The sequence below is a fragment of the Engystomops pustulosus genome, chromosome 6 (genome assembly GCF_040894005.1).
Source record: "Engystomops pustulosus chromosome 6, aEngPut4.maternal, whole genome shotgun sequence".
NCBI classification, from domain to species: domain Eukaryota; kingdom Metazoa; phylum Chordata; class Amphibia; order Anura; family Leptodactylidae; genus Engystomops; species Engystomops pustulosus.
In genome coordinates this window covers 15531747-15553979 of record NC_092416.1, presented here as the reverse complement: position 1 = coordinate 15553979, position 22233 = coordinate 15531747, and the positions used below count along the sequence as shown (strand labels likewise).

At 42.6% G+C, this 22233-nt stretch overlaps 1 protein-coding gene across 1 annotated transcript; it reads right to left on the bottom strand.

The window, feature by feature from the left end:
* Positions 1 to 8546: 8546 nt before the first annotated feature.
* On the bottom strand, positions 8547 to 20498 carry LOC140065493 (uncharacterized). Its single transcript, XM_072113093.1, has 5 exons — positions 20332 to 20498; positions 18504 to 18620; positions 16297 to 16443; positions 11669 to 11809; positions 8547 to 8834 (listed from the first exon to the last, which is right to left on the bottom strand). Exons 1-5 carry the CDS (start codon positions 20459 to 20461, stop codon positions 8650 to 8652), a joined length of 720 nt encoding a protein of 239 aa, XP_071969194.1. The 5' UTR covers positions 20462 to 20498; the 3' UTR covers positions 8547 to 8649.
* Positions 20499 to 22233: the final 1735 nt, after the last annotated feature.

Sequence of the window (22233 nt, the reverse complement as noted above, 5' to 3'; positions counted from 1 at the left end):
CTCCAAAAGGAGTCCCTAGACAAACCAATATCTGCAGAAGAAATAGCCACTACCATAAAACAACTCAAAAAACACAAAGCCCCAGGTCCTGACGGTTTCTCAAATGAATACTATACATCATTTGGGCATCTTCTCATCCCTTATCTCACATTAATCTTCAATGCAGCGATGAAAGAGGGTTCCTTGCCCCGAGAAATGCTTGAGGCCACCATTATTACGTTACCTAAGCCAGGGAAGCCGCCGACAATGCCCCAGAACTTCAGACCCATCTCACTATTAAATAGTGACACAAAGTTATATGCAAAGATCATTGCAAATAGACTCCTGCAGGTACTCCCTGACCTGATACATAACGACCAGGTGGGTTTTACCAAGGGAAGGCAGGCACCGGATGGCACTAGGAGAATTATAGACATTATGAAAATAATGGAGGACTCTCGGGCACCTTCTCTGCTCCTCACGTTGGATGCGGAGAAGGCGTTCGATAGGATCCATTGGACCTATGCTTTCGCGGTCATGAGCAAGTTTGGACTGGAGGGGCCAATAAAGAATGCCATTAGGGCATTTTACACATCTCCGACTGCGACAGTTATGGCAAACTCGGTTATGTCGGTTCCATTTAGTATTACAAATGGAACACACCAGGGGTGCCCCCTATCCCCTCTAATATTTGTAATGGTTATGGAACCGCTGACGGAATGGATTAGATGTGATCCCAATATAAGAGGGGTAAATGCAGGTTTGAGACAGCACAAGATTGGACTGTTTGCGGACGATGTAATCCTAACATTGACCTTTGTCACAGAGTCACTTAGAGCCACTCAAAGAGCCTTACAAGCCTTTAGCCAAATATCCTACTATAAAGTAAATGAGAATAAATCGCAACTATTAGGAATCCATGTCCCGCCGCAATTAGAATCTGAAATAAGAAAGGAATTCCCGTTTCAGTGGGTTAAGACACATATCCCTTATCTGGGAATAAAGCTATGCAGCCCCGTCAAAAATTTAGCGTCCACTAACTTGGAACCACTTGGTAAAGATCTCCAGAAGGAGTTGGACTCCTTATCTAAACAAGAAATTTCATGGTGGGGACGCACAGTATTATATAAAATGTTAATTCTCCCAAAGATACTGTACTATCTACGTACCCTGGTGATTCCAATCCCCAAAAGAATATTGAATTATCTACAAAAGCAGATGTTAAATTTTATTTGGAAAAACCGAAAACCAAGAGTAGCAGCTATCACATTGTACATGTCAAGGGAAAAAGGAGGCCTAGGAGTCCCTAATATAAGGAACTATCATAGGGCAATAATAGCACAGCAACTAAAAAAATGGTGTGCTCCGGAACACAATACTAGTTGGCCTACAATTGAAGCACATATGGTGGGCGACAGACTATTACACCACCTATTGATAGCTTAAGTGGCACAACCGAGTAATATTACCCAGGAACAATGGGGTCCCACAGTTAGCTCATCAGTAGAGGTATGGAAAAGTCTGGTTAAGGTACTCCAGAAGGACTCCCCCAGTAAAGAAATAAAAATTCCGCTGAGGGCTTTGGAATTTATGATAACAAATATATCGTTAAAAACATGGACAGAAAGGGGTATAAATTACATTGCGGATCTCTATGGACAAGACGGAATTAAGCCCTTCATGCAATTAAACTTAGAATATGGTTTAGAAGACAAAGAAAAATTCAAATACATTCAAGTGTCACATTGTGTTAGAGGTATGGTAAAACATTCAGTAGAAATTCCACTAGGCTTGGCAAACTTGTTCACTCCAGATCTACCTAGCCCCAAATTAGACACACATTATTTGTATGAATCACTCCAAAACGAGGTATGCGAAACTTTATCCAGCCCAGTACTCAAATGGCAGGCAGACCTGGGAAGACAGATTCTCCCAAAGGAATGGAAAGCAGCTAGTTTGTGAGTCAAAAAAGCCACAGCTAATGCAAATATGATGGAGGTACATCTGAAATGTGTCACCAGATGGTATCTCATCCCCGGCTAGACTGGTACAAATATACCCCGAGTCATCAGACAGATGCTGGAGGTGCCATAAGGAAAAGGGAACAATACTCCACATATTCTGGTCCTGCCCAGTTTTAAAAACATATTGGAAAGAGGCGTTTCAATTATGCTCTAGGGTAGCCAAAAGGAAAGTGACAATTAACCCGTCAATGCAGGCCCGGCGCCAGCACCCGGCAAACCCGGGCAAGTGCCGGGGCCCCGGGGTACTGGAGGGGCCCACTCGGTCCCCCGGATCAATTGTACCAGTGTCTCTATGTCTCTATGGGGTCAGTGTGTATACAGGGGGCGAGGGGGGGTCAGTGTCTCCGCGGGGGGAGGGATGGGGTCACTGTGTATACAGGGGGAGAAGGGGGTCAGTGTGTCAGCGGGGGGGTCATTGTGTCAGCAGGGGGGGGGGTTCAGTGTGTCTGCAGGGGGGAGGGGGGGTTCAGTGTGTCCGCAGGGGGGGGTGAGGGGGTCAGTTTGTCCGCAGGGGGAGGTTGGGGGGGTCAGTGTGTCCGCAGGGGAGGGGGGGGGGTCAGTGTGTCCGCAGGGGAGGGGGGGTGGTCAGTGTGTGGGGAGGGGGGGGAAGTGTGGCCACTGGAGGGTGGCCCACGGAGGGGCCCACTAAGGCTCTGTCGCCCAGGGGCCCACTAAAACCTGGAGCCGGCCCTGCGTCAATGGCTCTTTTGGGCCTAGATATAGGAACTATCCACTTCAAGTCCAGGAGACTTATAAACCATATCCTCATGTCAGCAAAACTTTTAATAACAAGACAGTGGAAATCTACTTCCCCTCCTAATATGAGTCACTTAAGCGGCATTCTAGCAGAACACTGCGCCTTTGAGAGGCTGTTAGCGCTGAGGAATAAAAGAATCCCAGCTTTCCAAGAAATGTGGAATCCCTGGCTCATAATGCACCCGAGTCTATCTCCAATAATCAGAGGCCAGAGCGAGTGAGAGGACGAAAAAAGGGAAACAGTGTTAGGTAGAGGGGTGTCGCTTCTTCCCATTCACATACTGAGATAGAACAGCCTATTATCGCTATGAATGTAATGGTACACACTCTCCAGGATAGAGGACTCAAGGAGCAAAAGGGTAATATTGCGTGCCTGCTAGTTATAGTTATTTTTTTGTTTCATACTTTGTTTATTCTAGACTATATATTAACTGTTATGCTAAATCTAAACTCAAAATTGAATCAAAAAGAGTAAAGATTGTTGTCAAGTAAGAACACAAGAAACTGTATGAAAACAGGCAAAACATTTGAATATACGCGTTTAGAACTACATGTTCTTTATAAGATAAGTACCGTATTTTCCGGGCCATTAGGCGCACCGGAATATAAGGCGCATTAGTCCAATGCGCCTTATATATGTAATAATTCCATATATAAGGCGCATCGGACTATAAGGCGCAGGGTCGGGGGCGTGGCGGAGGTCCGGGGGCGGAGCGGAGACCCGACGAGACGCGACGCCGAGACGAGACGCGGAACGCGGGGAAGGTGAGCGGGGAAGGTGAGGGGGAGGTAAAGAATAGAATACTTACATAGGTCCCCGCTACCGGAGACAGCAGATCTCCAGCGGGAACTGCAGACCACGCGGCAGAAGTTGTTCGTGCCGCGTGGTCTGCAGTTCCCGCTGGAGATCTGCTGTCTCCGGTAGCGGGGACCTATGTAAGTATGGTCCGCTGCCTCATATAGGGCGCACCGGACTATAAGGCGCACTTTGGATTTCCAAGGAAATCCAAGGCTTTTAAGTGCGCCTTATAGTCTGGAAAATACGGTAACGGAGATATACAAAGATTGCACATATTAAGGTTATGTCATTACAAGGGAGATCTCAGGCAAAGTACATATGTTTACCTAACAAATGTAAAGAACAGAATATATTATGTACATTCTTGTATATATATATGTCTGACATGTAATGCCAATATATAAGAAAAAATTCAATAAAAATTTATGTTGGAAAAAAAAAAAAGAAAATGCATTTTACAATGTTTAGTGCAATTCCTCCTGAGTATGCTAATACCCATTGGGGGTCATTTACTAAGGGCCCGAATCGCTATTTTTTGTGGGGTTTCCAGAATATTACCGTTTTTCCCTGAATTGCCCTGGGTTTTTGGCGTACGCGATCGGATTGTGGCGGATTGTGACCTGACGAATTCAGAAAAACCACGAAAATGAAAAATAAAAGAAAATGACACGCACTTACTTGCACCAGGAATGGAATTATGAACTCCGGCGGACTTCAGCGCAGCAGCGACAACTGGTGGACATCGGACGCACTACCTTAGTGAATCGCCGGAAGACCCGAATCCTCGATGGAGAACGCGCCACTGAATCGCCACAGGACCGGGTAAGTTAATGTGCCCCGTTGTGTCTCTGTACCCTGCTGTACTGGCACAGGGGGGCACTGGGAAGGGAAAGAGCGTTGTTTCGTTTTTGGAGGACAATATGGCTGAAAAAGTTTTCATGAGTCAGGATGCATTTAGAAAGCCCTAGTGGTACCAAAATGAAGGAGGGCCCCCAACAAGTGTCACCATTTTGGAAAGTGGGTCTTTAACTTATTGAGGAGATTTTATCAACTCTTTAATGTGTGGCAAAAAAAAATAAAATCATATCTTGTTTCGGATTTTTAGAATTTTTTGGGGAGGCCATTCACTGTAGCATAAAAATAATACCGTTATATTATCTTTATTCTATGGATCATTAGGATTATGGTGATACCTCATTTATATCGTTTTATTTATATTTGTCCAATTTTACTGAAAAAAAAGTAGAATAGGAAAAAATCATGTTTGTTTCAGTATCGCCATAACTTAAAGGCATAACTTTAGTATTTGTTGTTGACTCGGCTTGTTGTGGGTTTATTTTTGCATGACAAGTTGTTCTTTTCAGTGGTACCGTTTTGGCGCTTTTACCTTGTTTTATCACTTTTCAGAACATTTTTCATAAAGGGGTTTGATGAAAAATTTTAATATTGGCAACTTTTTCTGGTTTTTATGACAGTGTTCACCAAGCAGGTCCAATTATGATTATGATTTATTGTACAGATTATTATGCGGTGATACCAAATATGTGTTTTTTTTGTGATTTTGTTTTTTATTTTACTTTATTAGATGTGTATAGGGAATGGTAGTGTTTGAGGGAATTTCACTTTATTTCATTATTTAATTTTATTTGATAAAAAATGTTAAAAACTGGTTGACTTGACAGGTTGGCTTGGACAAGCGATCTTCTGATTGCTTGTTCAAGCTCATATAAAAAATTGCACATATTCTAAAGCACAAAATAAAAATGTAAATAAGACAATTGTAAAAGAAATTCATCAAAATTCAAGAAGACTTTCGGTTACTGCAAGTTATTGGTGTTCTTCTGGAACCTGGTGCTGATTTCTTCCATTATCTCACAACCCCTATTTACCTGGCACCTAACTTTCCCGCTTTCATTGCCAAAGGGATGACCCTATCAGCCATAGCAAAAGAAGTTGGTTGTTGGTCGGTGTTTTCTAGAATATTGCATCTTTATAACATCACAAACTCAATCAGGTCCCCCACGAAGGCTAGTCACCCTTGAAAGACAAATGCAAGAGAGGACAGACTAAAGTAGGGAATCTGCGTGAGTAATCTTTTCAAAACTTCATCTGGAAGTGCTTGCTAGTTCAGCACTAGGAAGGATCCGTCTTGTTATACAGTGTCTCAGCATTTAAGAGCTTTTGGACTGAAAGCCCATTCTGATGACAAAACCTCTCATAACCATGAAGAATCAAGAGGCTAGACTCTTAAACATTATGTTCATCAACAAACTGTGGAAAGACTGATACCAAAGTGAGTAAAGAAGTCAGTGATAGGTGGTGGAGGAAGTGCCGTGCTTTGGGGAATGTTTTGTGCTGCAGGAGTTGAACCCCTCGTACAGCAACATAGCAGAGTGAATACAAGTGTGTATCAGTGGTGTTCTTCAACGCCACTTGGTTCCTTTATTGTATTTTTCACTCAATCAGCAAGCTATTTTTATGCATGAAAGTGACCCCCACAGCAAAAGAGAAACAGAAAACATTAACTCATTAATGAAATCACCAACCCAAAGTCTCGATCCAAACCCAATAGAAAGCCTCTCAAAAATCCTTGGTGACAAAGTTATGTCCAAGAAACCCACAAACAGTCACAAAACTGTGGAAGAGACTGAAAGAAGAGTGGGCTAAAATCAGAGCCGTGTGACAGACTAGTGATGTGCTGTGCACTTCCTACTGATTGGTGACTGGTGGAACCTTCAGAATTTTTTTTTAGAATCTCTCTCTGTGATACAGTTATCGCTGGTTTTATGATCATCACATGTTTTGAAAAATAAAGGTTTTATGTTGATACTTTGGTAGTTTTTAAAAAAAAAAAAAACACTGTTCTAGTTACATGGAGACCCTTACAAAACATCCATCAAATGTTGATCAATGGAGATTACATTATTTCTTAAAAGATCAAGTGATCATACATTGTTCTGAAATTTTTATCTCCATTGTACATCACACTGCAAGCGTTCAGTTACCTGTCTAGAGATGAAAGAGTATACTCGTCCGAGCTTGATGCTCGTTCGAGTATTAGAGTACTCGAAACGGCTCGTTGCTCTGACGAGTATCTCGCCGGCTCGAGATCGAGCATTTAGTTAATGAAACACAGTGAAGAACAGTGAAAAATACAATTAGAACACAGGTTCATTTAAGTGAAGAACACATTTAAAGAACACAGTGAAGAACACATTGCAGATGTTCTGTACATCTGCTAACTTAGCCGAACGGAGTTCTTCACAATAGTATGTGAAGAACATTATGTGTGAAGAACACATTGCAGATGTATGGAAACATCTGCAATGTGTTCTTCACACATATTGTTCTTCATATACTATTGTGAAGAACACAGTTCTGCACGCGTGTCTTCAGATAAGTTAGCAGATGTACGGAACATCTGCAATGTGTTCTTCACTGTGTTCTTTCAATGTGTTCTTTCAGTGAAAACATCTGCAAACATCTGCAATGTGTTCTTCTTTAGTGTTCTTTCAATGTGTTCTTTCAGTGAAAAATGCTCGAGTCTCCCGTTGACTTCAATGGGGCTCGTTATTCGATACAAGCACTCGAGCATCGAGAAAAGTTCGACCCGAGTAACGAGCAATCGAGCATTTTACTGCTCGCTCATCTCTAGTAATGTCTCAAATGGAGGCTGGTTCTTAGTGACTTGTTGGGGTTGATTAAGGACCCCAGAATGATTTAGTAGCCAATGGAATTTTCAGTGGGGATGTTCACCTACTCCCACCTTAACTGGTTTGGGGGTCTTTTGGCCCAAAGAGGACTCTAGTATTTTCAAAAATCACCATAACACATATGTAAATACCACAAACCAAAAAAACAAATACTACAAAAAAAAAGGTTTTGAATCTGACAGTCAATATAGATCATTTCCCTTCACTTCACATTATGGCTCCTCCTCTATTCAAAAACAGTTGTATCCAATTAAAGCTCCAAAGTGTATATAAGGGTAACACTCTGGGGCTCATTTACTAAGGGTTGTGTGCTGCACTTTTGTCAGACTGTGCACATTCTTCTAGGCTAAAACGGCTTGCACATGTATTTAAGAAGTGTCAGCGCCTGGATTGTGTTGCACGCAACCCTTTTGTGGCGCAACTGCGCGGATTTCCATGTGGCACAGATAAGGGGGCGTGCCGTCGGTCGGTCCGACTGATAAGGGCCGAGCGCGTATTTGCACATTGTGTCGCACGCCCTATGTTAAAGATGCACCACAAAAAACATGCTGAACTCTGCTGGACCTGAGAGGGGAAGTGACAGATTAAAGATTTCTGGCGCACATGCTTAGTGAACCGCCGCACGTAGCATTATACATGGGCAGAGCACTTTTACTGCAGTTAGCGACGTTCTAAGTTAATGTGCCCCATTGTGTAGAAAATGATCCTTCTCACCTTTACTTCATTCCACTATTCAAAAAGAAGTTAAAGCAGCAAAGTTGGTGTTAGATAAACCTTATTTAAACCTTTAGCTCCTCCTCCTTTCCCTTCGCATTAACCACTTCCCATCAGGGCCCTTTGTTATTTTTGCGTTCCCATTTTGTACTCCCCACTTTTAAAAGTCCATAACTTTTCTATTTTTCTGTGTAGAGAGCTGTGTGAGGGCTTGTTTTCTACGTAACAAATTGCTCTTCATTGTGATGCATTGACCGCAGGGGTTACCGGTGGGTGTTTGCAGCAATATGCAGCAAACACCCAACTTGTACGGAGAGGGCCAAGCCCGTGAGCCCTCACCATATGGTACCCAAGTGCCACTTCTATTTTGGCCACAATAACTGCTGTGTGAATGGGGCCTTAAAACTTTCTCTCACCCACCAGGGCCAGCTGTCACCTAGAGGTGTATAGGGTAAAAGAATAGTTAGAATGTTGTTTAAAGGAATTGGGGTTGGGGGTCATATAAGCATTTTTAATAAATTAACATTGCAACCAGTTTAAAGAAAATCATTTTAAAAATAGTGTATGTAAACATTTTAACTAGAGTTTATTTTTATTGTCTTTAATTACAAAAAAAAGGTTATGTCAACAATCACAATTGGTCTTCTGTATCCAAGAATAAATCTCAGGAGAAGATCTTCATCAGTAATAGACTCACGATGGCCGGAGTTAGGACAACTTTATGGACACTTATTCCAGCATCGGTGCATATAAACTTAACTTCAGTTGTAGTTACTCCATCAGTTGTGGTCTGGCCACCAAGATCACAGACGGATTTTGTTGAGCATCCCCGGAGGGCATTTTTTAGTCCTGCAACAATACACATGAACTATATCATCTTGCATAATATTTGATCTTACATATAATAGGTGTCTCAACCGGTGAGCCTTCTGAATACATTCTTATCACAACAAGATGTTCAGGAACGTTGGAAAGCAAGAGGGGGTTGACCAAAGGCATGAAGGCATGGGGCTAATTTACTAAGGGTCGCGCTGCTCACTTTCGTCGGACTGTGCACCATTTTGGGGGATTACACGGCTTGCACAGGTATTTAACAAGTCTGCACCAGGATTTTGGCACACACAAATCATTTTTAGCACAGCTGCACTGGCTTCCATGTGACACAAATTGGGGGGGGTGTCATCGGACGATCCGAATGATTCGGACTGAGCGCGGGATTTAACATTCAAATTGTGTCGCAAGCCCAAGCACTTACATGCACCAATAAACAGATTGTGAACTCTGTCGGACCTGAGCGTGGAAGTAACACATGCAGGATGTTGGTTGCACAATCTTAGTGAATCGCGGCACAGGGCATTATCGTTGGACAGAGCACTTTCGGTAAACACCAGCAGCCGGGAATATAAATGTGTCCCACTTTGTGGACAAAAGTAAAACCTACACATTACAACTTTAGGAGCTTTTATAACATGATCCCATTCCAAATACATAGCTTGAATATGTAGTTGGTTCCAAATTGCATTCAGATTTAGGAGGGTGACTTTAGGAATTGCCCATTCATCCACAAGAACAGTTGTGGGTTCTGGCGTGATCATGGAAGAGAGGGCCTGGCTCACAATCTCTGTTTAGTAAAATCCAAAGATGTTTAACAGGGTTGGGGCTAGGGGTCTCTGTTCCCCTCCACCCAACACCTCCCCCAACTATGGTGGTGATGTACTAAACCATGTCTAACAGTTGACCTGGTGTTTCAGCTGATTTCAAGATGTTTGTGCCCGCTTGCCACTGTGGGCATGTGGGAGAATTGAGTCAAACAGGTAGGTCAAATTTACTAAAGTTTCTGCCAGAAATGGAGGAGACTACTCCTGAATTTTAGACCAGTTTCCCTTTGTCTGAACCAGTTGATCCTGGCAGAAATCAGGTGACCAGTGGAACAACCTTTTTGGATTTACAAAGAGGCCGGAACCCCTTAGTAAATATGACAACAAAGACTGGCATTTAAAAATTTGGTTTTAGTTTTAGTCAATCAATCAGTTTTAGATATTTATAAGGACTTCTGCAGCACGCCAGTGACATAGAAGCAAATAATCCCAAATAATCCCAAAAGCTAGCTTATTGTGAAGGGGCATGATGGGAGGCATGGCCTAAGGGATATTATATGTTGGAGCTCATGTGATAAATACCCTCCTATATCTTTTGAACGTTTTGCTTTGAGCAATGTGGCAGAGACTTACTAGAACGCATAAGAAATTTCACAAAACTTTGCCCAAGAAATAGATGTGCTTTCCCGTTATAAAAGCTAACGGACCTGGGACAACCAATAAAAATACCACCATATCATTGTTTCTCTCCATAAACTAAAGGTGGGCCATAGAGCTTTAGGAGGGAAGATTTTGATTACATTATTCTCACATCCCCGTCAATTTGACACGTTTATGATCCGGTACCAGAACAGTGAAACCCCCCAAAAAATTACCCAGGTTTTGAAACTACACCAAAGAATTTACATGGGGTATTTTGAGCATTTCACCTCCACAGAAGTTTCATAGCATAGCATTGGCTACAAAAAAGTTAAATTTAATTTTACAAAAACATTTGTTTGATCCACAAATTGATACTTTTAAAAGGGGTTACACAAAAAGTGTGCCCTATACTTTGTTACCCAGTTTCTCTAGAATGCAGTAATATCCCACACAAGGTTACAAACTTCTGTAGGGTTGCACCACAGGGCTCAGAAGGGAAAGAGCGTGTATGGCGTGTTTTTTATTTTTCACAGTATTCATCTTATGGGTTCAGTAATGAGTCAGAGCCCTATAGACACCGAGAATCGTCACTCCACATGACGTCATCAGGAGACAACTATCCTAGGATAGTGTCAGGCTTCTGGGGTAGTGAACCCACCGGACCACCGCGGACGATGACTCAAGCTGACACCTTGGACTAGAATCTAAGTGGCACACGGTCTTCACCAGAGCCCGCCGCAAAGCGGGTTGGTCTTGCTGTGGCGTGGTGCCACCAGGTCGTTCCACAGGTGCGACTTGTCTGCGGTGGCAGCCAAGGTCGAGGTACAGCATCAGCAGGCAATCTTGTGGTCGGGGACAGGCAGTAGGTCAATGCAGGTGGCAACGGGTCAAGGCCAGGGACAAAGAAAGATGTCAGTGCTGGCAGCACGGGAGCAAGGAACAGGTCCGGGGTCCCAACAGGAGGTCAACACCCAGGTCACAGTATACAGCTTTTTCAATGGCATATAGCGTAGAAATCCGGTGGGGGATGCTGGGAGAAGCTGGCTTTGAATGAATCCAGGGAAGTGGCCAGCAGCAATCAGCTGTGCATTAGCCCTTTAAATTTGCGAGTGCCATAGGGAGCAGGGATGCCCGCGCTGGGCAGCCAGGACGGAAGCAGGAACATGGAGAGGTAAGTGAGATCAGGAAGGGCCATCACCACGGAGAAGGGCACGGGTGTGCCTGCGATCAGAGAAGTGGATCGCAGGGGCACCCGTGACAGATAGATGGTGTTGCATATCCGCCTCCAGCATTTAACGGGTGCCACCAGTGTTACCAGTGGAGATGAGCATTGTGGAACCTTTCTTGGTCCACTCATTCCTAATTATAGCAGATTGTTTCCTACCCTACTCAAAAGTTGTTGTTTTTTAAAGCCAGACAATTGTAAATTAAAAAAAAAGTTACCTCCTTGTTTCATTCTCTGGAGGAGACACCGATCCTCTTTTCCGGCGCATTGTACCGTTTCTGATGTGTAACACCAGTCAGAGTCAATAGTTACACAGTATCGGCAGACAAGTCCATTCTGGGTATTATTTATTTCTGGAACTAGAACCAAAAAGAGAGGGAGAAATAGTGTTTTCATAACTATTGTATAGAAGTAAAAGAATTGGACGGCACTCACCCAAATCCTGTGGCATAAAAAGTACTTCTTTATTGAAAAGATCGAGACATCACAAACAGGTTACAGCGGGGAGGGAGTGATGCATGGTGCTCAGAGAGAGGCTACGGCCGTTTCGCGCTGTCTGCGCTTCTTCCGGCCTCCATGTGGGGATTAAAACAATGCAGGCTTTTAAGCTCTCAGGGTGGGGTAACAACCGCCCTAATCGTGGTTATACACATGGTGATAGGTTCAAAAACAACAACACATTGGTTGGGCGGCACCAATCATATACAGCCTAAACCCTGTCAAAAGGCTAAAACTCACCTGGGGTCCATGTGCACCACACCTCTACTCCCCTTAACAGGTGTACCCGTGGTTTGCGGTGCATTTCCGGACACGGCCGGTAGCTCCGCCCCCAACAGGATGTCCCACGTGGGAAACGTCACCTGACCCTAACCCCGCCCACCGCACTCACGGGTCACGTGACGCGTCACCGTGGTAACCGTTGACAGCGTTCCAGCGACACCGGGTGAGTGGCTCAGCGATGGGGAGGGGAAAGGAGACATATGGGAGAGAGGATGTGCATGTGCCTTGGCCCCAGTAGGTGATACGAAGCCTTGTTACATTATAGCATGCATGTGTTTGAATCGTTTCATTCTATTCTGCGTGACCACTTACATGAGCTAGTATAACCTGTGAATTAAAAACAATACGGTGGGTAAGACTTCCACCTAATCACCCATTATGTACATTGCAACAAGGATATAAGGCTCGGTCAGTGCGACCCCAAACATCATAATTTCGTTTATAGAAAAATGCCCCAGTCAATTTTATCGTTCAACCCCACTGGTCCCATGGCATTTGAACGTATGATCCACCTATTCTCTGTTTGTAATAACAGGCGTTCTCTGTCTCCTCCCCTCTTTAAGTTCTTTATGACCTCAATCCCCGCAAATTTCAAAGTTTTTATATCCCCTCCATGACACTCACGTATATGTTGTATGAGACGGGGGGCCCCTACACCTGTTTCCACTGATCTCAAATGTTCTCTTATCCTCTGATAGAGGGGTCTAATTGTTTTACCTATATAGTATCTTTTACAGTTGCATATCAGGACATACACGACAAAACTCGTTTTGCAATTTATAAAGCTATTCAATTCCACTCTTTGTCCTCCAAACTCTACTACCTTTGTGGCCAAATTGTATGGGCAACATCTACATCTGCCACATCTAAAATTCCCTCTGATGGAGTCTTTTTCTAACCAATTTTTCACATTTGGAGTTGAGGTGTAGGAGCTTTTTACTAGTTTGGATTTGATGGTTCTACCTCTCCTGAAACTCACCAAGGGGCCTCCCTTTGCTATCGAAGTTAGTTCTGCATCGTTCTCGATTATGTGCCAGTTGTCTTTTAGGGCCTTTTTAATTAGCTCTGCCATAGGTGAAAAGTCAAAAGTGAAGGAAAACTTTTCTTGTCCCTCTCTTTTTTGTTTCCTTTTTTTCAATAGATCCACCTGTTCTTTTTTTCCTGCTTTTTCATAGGCTCTATCTACTAATTTGTCGGGATATCCCCTTTTCTTTAACCTCTGTTTTAATTCTTTTGCTTGTTCTTCAAAACCCTCCCTTGTATTATTGATCCGCCTCAATCTAAGGAACTGTCCGTAGGGGACCGCTCTCTTGACATGACTTGGGTGGTAACTATTGAAATGCAATAGGGAATTAGTTGCTGTTTTTTTCCTATGTACAGACGTGCAGATTTCGTTATTTTTTATTTCCACTAGTACATCTAAAAATTCAAGGGTATTTTCGCTAATCGTGTGAGTGAACCTCATGTTCATGTCATTACAATTATTCAAGGATCTGACCATATCTTCAAACAATTCTCTGGTCCCAGACCAGAGAATAAACACATCGTCCACATATCTCCTATACATTTTGATGTATGAAATATAAGGGTTATCGGTACTGTAGATATATTTACTTTCAAACACAGCGAGGAAAATGTTAGCGTACGTGCAGGACACGGGAGTGCCCATGGCAGTCCCGTAATCCTGCACGTACCATTGCCCATCAAAAATAAACGCATTGTGGCTTAACACGAAGTGTAGGGCTTCGCACACAAACTTTGTGTAGTCCTCCCCTTTTTGGCCGTTTTCTACAACCTCTCTTACTGCTTGTACCCCCTTCTCATGGGGGATGCGGGTATATAAGCTCTCTACGTCAATAGACGCTAATAACCAGTTTTCATTCCAGGTCTGTTGGTTTAAAGCATTAAGGAACTCATTTGTGTCCTTTAGGTATGAGGGGATATCCTTCAGGACCGGCCTTAACAACCAGTCGATGTATTGTGAAAGTGGCTCCGTTAACGAGCCTATACCCGCTACTATTGGGCGCCCCGGCGGGTTCTCTAAACTCTTATGCACTTTTGGTAAGAAATACCACTCTGGTTTTTTGGGAAAGGGGGGTAGTAGTTTCTCTGCCATTTTTTTGGATAGTGTGCCTTTTTCTACGTGTGACCTCAAAAATGTTCTTAATTGTGTTGTATATTTTTGTGTGGGGTCCCCGGGTAATTTTTTGTACGTTACCTCATCCCCTAATAATCTCGTGGCTTCTGCTTTGTAATTGGCACTTTCCATTACTACTATATTCCCCCCCTTATCCGCTTGTTTTACTGTGACCCTCTCATCTTTTCTTAGTGCCTCTAATGCTCGATATTCCTCTTTTGTCATGTTGTGGTTATCTTGTTTGTAAATGAGTGGGGTTGAACGATAAAATTGACTGGGGCATTTTTCTATAAACGAAATTATGATGTTTGGGGTCGCACTGACCGAGCCTTATATCCTTGTTGCAATGTACATAATGGGTGATTAGGTGGAAGTCTTACCCACCGTATTGTTTTTAATTCACAGGTTATACTAGCTCATGTAAGTGGTCACGCAGAATAGAATGAAACGATTCAAACACATGCATGCTATAATGTAACAAGGCTTCGTATCACCTACTGGGGCCAAGGCACATGCACATCCTCTCTCCCATATGTCTCCTTTCCCCTCCCCATCGCTGAGCCACTCACCCGGTGTCGCTGGAACGCTGTCAACGGTTACCACGGTGACGCGTCACGTGACCCGTGAGTGCGGTGGGTGGGGTTAGGGTCAGGTGACGTTTCCCACGTGGGACATCCTGTTGGGGGCGGAGCTACCGGCCGTGTCCGGAAATGCACCGCAAACCACGGGTACACCTGTTAAGGGGAGTAGAGGTGTGGTGCACATGGACCCCAGGTGAGTTTTAGCCTTTTGACAGGGTTTAGGCTGTATATGATTGGTGCCGCCCAACCAATGTGTTGTTGTTTTTGAACCTATCACCATGTGTATAACCACGATTAGGGCGGTTGTTACCCCACCCTGAGAGCTTAAAAGCCTGCATTGTTTTAATCCCCACATGGAGGCCGGAAGAAGCGCAGACAGCGCGAAACGGCCGTAGCCTCTCTCTGAGCACCATGCATCACTCCCTCCCCGCTGTAACCTGTTTGTGATGTCTCGATCTTTTCAATAAAGAAGTACTTTTTATGCCACAGGATTTGGGTGAGTGCCGTCCAATTCTTTTACTTCTATACAATAGTTTGGACTATTATTTTTTTCTGGAATATTGGCACCACAGTCATCCTGAATATTGAGCACTAACCCGGTGGTTCCTTGCCTAGGTCGCCAGTGGACTGTGTACATTAAGTGGTTGATGGAGGTGCCGCAACCGGCTGTTTTTCTTGCCTGAGAAAGTGTTTTCATAACATTTCAGCATAACAATGGATATGGAATTGCATCTTTGTTAACCTTTAAAGCGTTCATGGTACATGTATGACACAAACATGGACTAAGCCCCTCCATACAAGGAGGGTGCCTGCTGTATTATACATCCACAATGCCAGGCTGGTCATTTACCCATCCAACCAGCCCCTGGCAGGGAATAAGAGTCATTCCAATTATAGACTTTTATATATGAGTATCTTCATGGTACAAATTGCTCGATCTATCCAATTCTATAAATAATAATCCCATATGGGAAATGAAAAGATCCTACAGATCCCAAAATGGCAACATTGATTGGTTCTGCAAAACAATGACAACTCTATACACTCTGTGTGGAAATGTTAATGGTGTCAGAAATTGGCAAAGCAGCCGATATATGGGTCGCAGGAGCACCCGTGACAACAAATGATAATTTTCCAATGATGCTCCTTTAATATGTTTTTCCTGTCAGTACATTACATGGAATTCAAAATGGAGCTCCTAGGAATTTTGTACACCCACGGTAATTGTGATAAAGAGCAATGAAGTAAAATCTAATTGGGCTTAGAAAGTAAAAAATGAGCTCCATATAAATAAAATGATATAAATGATTGATATAATTATTTATGACTTATAATATTAATGACTTACATTGAGGTATAGGAGGAACACAGTTATCAGTGTTACAACAGGAAGTGGCCACCCGGGTTTTTCCAAGCGGTGTGGCTATAATGCCAGTGACGTTACATTCAGATGGGAGTGCACATACCCTGGCCACAGCATTGGTTTCCGATGCAGCTGAAAAATAAAAACATGTTTTTTTATCTTAAGTTTAAAAAAAAAAACTCTTTGGAAATACATTGTAGGATGCTTTCTACCCATGACAAGGTGGTGAGGATCAAAATTTGCATAATTGTTAAAGCCTTTTTTTCTACAAAAAAACAAAAACAAGGGCATATAAAGCTAAAATAAGGGGGCAGCCAGAGGGGGCACACACCAGTATGTCAGTGTGCTTGGTTTACATCCTTCATCCTGGTGGTAGTCCTTTAAGATGAAATTATCCTAAATAGATGACTACTCTTTCAATTGAAAATTCCCTATAAGGTCATGTAGAAGGTTGAGTGAACCCCAACCACAATGTTCAGGTCCTTGATTAATATTGCAGGTTCAGGTCCCCAAACAGGACATCAGCCAGAAGTTGAGGTTTGGCGTTCGGGCTCACACAGAAAATCTGGTTTATGGGCTTCTGAGCAGCGCAACAACCAGCTTTTCACCTTAAATCAAGGCTGTTTGAAGAGAAGGATGTGCGAAGAGAGCTCACGGTTGAGCCCTTTTTGAACACCCACCGGGAACATGTCATAATTTTCCAATGGATTGTTGCTCCCCAAGGGTGTCAAGAGGAGTGATTATCCTAGGGAAAATAATGGAGCGCACTGACTGCCGACCTGTAAACCCATTGATCGGTGCCAGTACTAATCGTATGTGTTGTAAGGGGGTATTTCGTTCACCCATGACAACCTGAAGTCTATACTAGACCGAAGGACTGTCATTCTGCATGATCTGTTGTCACAATGTTACAGATCAGTAGGCAAATTACCATATAATTCAATCCAGTAGCATTGCAGTATATGGTAGGAGCAGAAGACCCCTGGGTTCGGGTGCCCAAACCAAAATTTTGTTCATAGTTCGGCTGAACTGAGCAAATCTGAACATGAATGGGTCCAATCATCAATATTTTTATATTATTATGAAAGTGATGTGGGATGTCTTGGAACTGCTCGACCAGCACTAGAGCCACCATAGTAGCAGGAACAGATATGTAAAAACACTATCCCCCTTCCGGAAGTGCTCAAGGTGGTTAAGGTCGTCAGCAGGGGGTAGTAGTGCACCAAAGTGGTGTGTTTGTAAGGTACTTGAAGGAGGGAGCCACAGCACCAAAGATGAAGTTCAAGAAGATTTATTTACATGTGCAACCAAACATGTTCAGCGCGACGTTTCGATTCGCAATGAATCTTTATCAAGCATGAAACTTCGGCCGCGGGCACCACCATAAACTGCTTCTCATTAGAGACGGATTGCTGTCCTACCCCTCCATGTGTTTGTAAGGTAACAAAAAGTTAATTAAATCAGATTTGTTTTTGTATCGGCTTTTCCTGAATTTGTCATCATTTTAAGTTTTCCCAAGAGAATTCATCTGAAGGGAATGTATCAATTTCTGCAAAGCCAATCCATATAGGATCAGATCCTTAAGCCGGTACATGTGCAGTTTTACAACTCTTTAGTACTACCACATCTACAGTGAACCCAGCGATACAACGTCCATCAATTATCAAAAAATAGTTAAAACTATGCTCATAATGATGCTTTTTGCTCTTTCTAACACAAAATAATGTATTAAAATGGCAATGTAAAAAAGTCTGTAAAATTGAAAAATTAAAAAAAGTCTCTTGGACAGCTCTCTTGGCCGTAAAAAATGTTTAAAAGTGTTGACTCTTGTAACGTTAACCATGCAGAGACTTGTTTTTGTGCCAAAGGTAAAAAAAAAATTACTAAGATAATCAAGTTATTTTTTATATAATAAAATGGTATAATGTATGTACCTTTTTGTGAGAGTTAAAATGAATAAAAATAAACATTTTCTCCAAAATTTGCTATTTAAAACTCTTCCAGCAAAACAGAACCCCACCCCCAAAAAATTACAACATTAACTCAGAGCTTTTAGGAGGTGAAAACCAAAAAAATGGAAGATTCTTAGGACTCAAAACTGGGGTAGAGACCCCTACATGCACAGTTACCAGTATAGGAGGCAAAGACTACAAAGTAGACTGCAAAGACTTGTAGATAATGATATAACTCACCAACATTGGTTCTTGTATGTGTGGAGCCGCACTCATAGCCTGGAGGACAAGATACGCTGGGGCCGGAGCAGGGCGATGGAGAGTCAGACACACACTGTGTACACAGGAGAGCAGAACCTGGAGAGATGTCACACAATCAGAACTATTACCAAATCATTTTCATTTCCAACCTCTGCTGCAATGTCAAAAAGATCTTCACCATCTGAGACTGATGGTTAGAACCTGATTTCACTCAAAAAACTGAGCGATGAGACCTGTCCCTACCCTTTAAGAACCCGATAACCTTGGAGTCTACTTGCATTCGATTTCCTCATTTCTTGGACATTTAGTCCCTGTAACCCCGTATATCTGCCTATCATCGTCTGTTACCCTGTGTCCTGACCTTGACATATATATCCAACTCTCTTCCTGTCTTTGTACTGGTTCTTCTCTCCTGACCATAGCTCAATTATCAGATCGACCCGATTCTGCCTTCCCTGTCTCAGATTATGGGGCAGATTTATCAAGTGTCTAAAAATCAGAATATTTCCAGTTGCTCATGGCAACCAATAACAACTCAGCTTTCATTTTACCAGTGCTCATGAATATTTTAAAGGGGAGCTGTGATCGGTTGCCATGGGCAACTGGAAATATTCTGACTTTCAGACACTTGATAAATCTGCCCCGATGTCTTGGAGTATACCATGTACTTTTGTATGGTGATCTACCTGGGTAAGCTGCCACTAAATAGTTTCGGACTGGTCACTAAAGTACCAGATGATTTTCTGGTGGGCATACTGGACCTGAGAGGACTAGCAGAGGAAAAGTTAATATGGAGGCTGTTAGGGTCTGTTTCCTATGGTGCAATGGAGTTGGGGTCCCAGAATTTTATCTGGTGAACACAAGTCCGATTCCGCCACTTAACAAAGACTTCTCTCAGAGGGACTTGTCAGAATTTGATGAATTGCTCTAAATGTGACCAGGTTTCAGGATTCTATGCTTTAAAACCACACCCAAGACTACATTGAGTGACAACTCCATTTCGGGATCTTTCCTAAGGGAAAGCTGGATATGAGTTTGAGATTGTTTTGTGTGCAGCTGTGGCTTGAGTGATGGGTGGCTGAACTAGTCAGTGCTGGGGGCAGTGTCCATTAATCCCTTTATATTCTGCCCAGCTCTATCAGAGGGTGCTGTTTACGTCAGTCTTCCCATTGTTTACATGTAAGTACTATTGTTTTGTTTGCTTTTCTGTGAATCTGACATAATCTACCACTCTTTGCTATACGAGGCTGTGCCTTGGTGTCATTTCGGATTTAAGTCAGTTTTGTCTGACTTTGCCTGCGTGGCACTGTTTTCCCTGACTCAAACTTGTGACTGTTATTGCCTTGACGTAGTTTAGTGTTCTTGTCTGACTTCTTGTTACCTGTCTGCTCAACCATCCAGCAGCTGCCAGATCAAGTAAGTTGCCCTCTAACCTTGCAGGGTCTCTCTGGGTCTGTTAGCAGGTTCCTGATATCAGGTTTGCCCTTATGAGGGCACTATTATCTGCTGTATACAGGGCCCTAGTCTGCAGGGATGTCTGAGGGTTTGTTCGCCACCGCTTACCCAGGCCGACAGCTTGTTCCAAGTCTGGTACGAAACTGATAATTTCCCTATCGTAAAGTCCATATGAAATCTAACGTAAACCATTGGGCAATTTAGACAACGTCCCAATACAAATCCACCCGGTGACATTATGGTTGCACACCTGCTGCATTAAAATTCTCAATAAAAACAATAAAGACTGTTGAAAATAAATAAAAGGAAAAAGATAGGAAATTGATGTGAATAAAGTGATAAGAAAACTTACTTGTTACTGTAAGAGCTGAGAGGAGGCTCAGAGTCAAAATCGGGGAGGTCATGGTTCTGCTCTCGAAGGCTTGGGATTTTGTGAGAGACTGTGGTTCTCTATTTATAGGTTTTTTCGAGGGGAAAGACATGGGAGGATCTTAATAATTTCCACAGCAGTCTACAACTGTTTACCAGGAGACTGATGTCAGAATTTCCCGAACACACCCCGTTATCATTTGTTATACAAATAACTATTATTTTATGAGACTGCAAGACCAAAGGTTGTGCCTTCAAAATGATAACAGATAATATACAATGGACTACATGGATTGTTGTGGAAGTTAAAGGGCTTGGCCACTTTTCCTTATGTTTTTTTTTGTAATGTCTGTGTAAGTTTGGGGTTGGGGCAAAATATTAGGTAATTTACCAATATACATGTATTAACCTCTTAATGACCCTGCTTTTTTTAGTTTTTTTCATTCCCATTTTTCACTCCCCACATTCAAAGATCTATAACTTTTTTATTTTTACACGTAAAGAGCTGTTTGACAGCTTGTTTTCTGCGTAACAAATTGCACTTAATAGCGATGGCATTTAATATTCCATGCCATGTACTGGGAAGTGGGAAAAAAATCCAAATACAGTGAAAATGGGGAAAAAACGCATTTGCGCCGTATTCTTGTGGGCTTGGATATTACGGCTTTCACTGTGCACCCCAAATGACAGGTCTACTTTATTCTTTGGGTCGGTACGATTATGGGGATAACAAATTTGTATGTTTTAAAATGTTTTCATACATTTACAGAAATTTAAACCTCCTGTACAATTTTTTTTTTATTTTGCCACCTTCTGGCGCTAAAACTTTTTCGTACTTCAGAGTACGGAGCTGTGGGTGGTGTCATTTTCGCGACTTTTGATGATGTTTTCATTGCTATCATTTTTAGAACGGTGTGACCTTATGATCACTTTTCTTGATTTTTTTTATATTTTTCAAAATGGCAAGAAGTGCCATTTTTGACTTTGGGCACTATTTTCCGTTACAGCGTTGAACACAGTGAAAAACTGTTATGATATTTTGATAGATCGGCCATTTTTGGACGAGGCGATATCTAATGTGTTTATGATTTTTACTGTTTATTTATATTTATATCAGTTCAAGGAAAAGGGGGGTGATTTTAATTTTTAGGTTTTTTTATTATAATATTTTTTTATTTTTATTTTTAGTTTTTTTTTAGACTCCCTAGGGTACTTTAACCCTAGGTTGTCTGTGCGATCCTATCATATACTGCCATATTACAGTATGGCAGTATATGGGGATTTTCCTCCTCATTCATTACATTGTCACAAGTCTTTGGAAGACCCGAAGCTGTCATGGCGATGGATTGCAGCTCCCCGATAGAGTCACGGGGAGCGACGATCCTCGCCAAGATGGCGGCGCCCATGTGTGCTACCGGTAAGTCTTTGCTGCAATATGCAGCAAAGACTTACGGGCTATGGAGAGGGCTCATGGGCTGACCGGGACCCGACGCGCGCTGTACTAGTAAGGGGTTAAAAGTTCTGCATCACTTTCTTGATATGTAAAGTGAAGTCTCCTGTCTTTTACCTCATCAGTCAGACATTCCTGTCCATAAAATGGCTGCAGATGGAGGGACATTTGATCTCTAACTGTCCATGAACAATCACCCTGCCAGGATCTTGATTTTATATTCATGAATACTATCATAAGCTCCTGGCAGGGCGATTGTTTATGGACAGATAGAGATCACATGACCCTCCATCTGCCGCCATTTTATGGTCAGGAATCTGTGGCTGATGAGGTAAGAGACAGGAGGCTTCACTTTACATATCAGGAAAGATGAGCAGAACTAGTAATTTATGTATATTGGTAAATTACCTAATATCCTGCCCCCACACACTTACA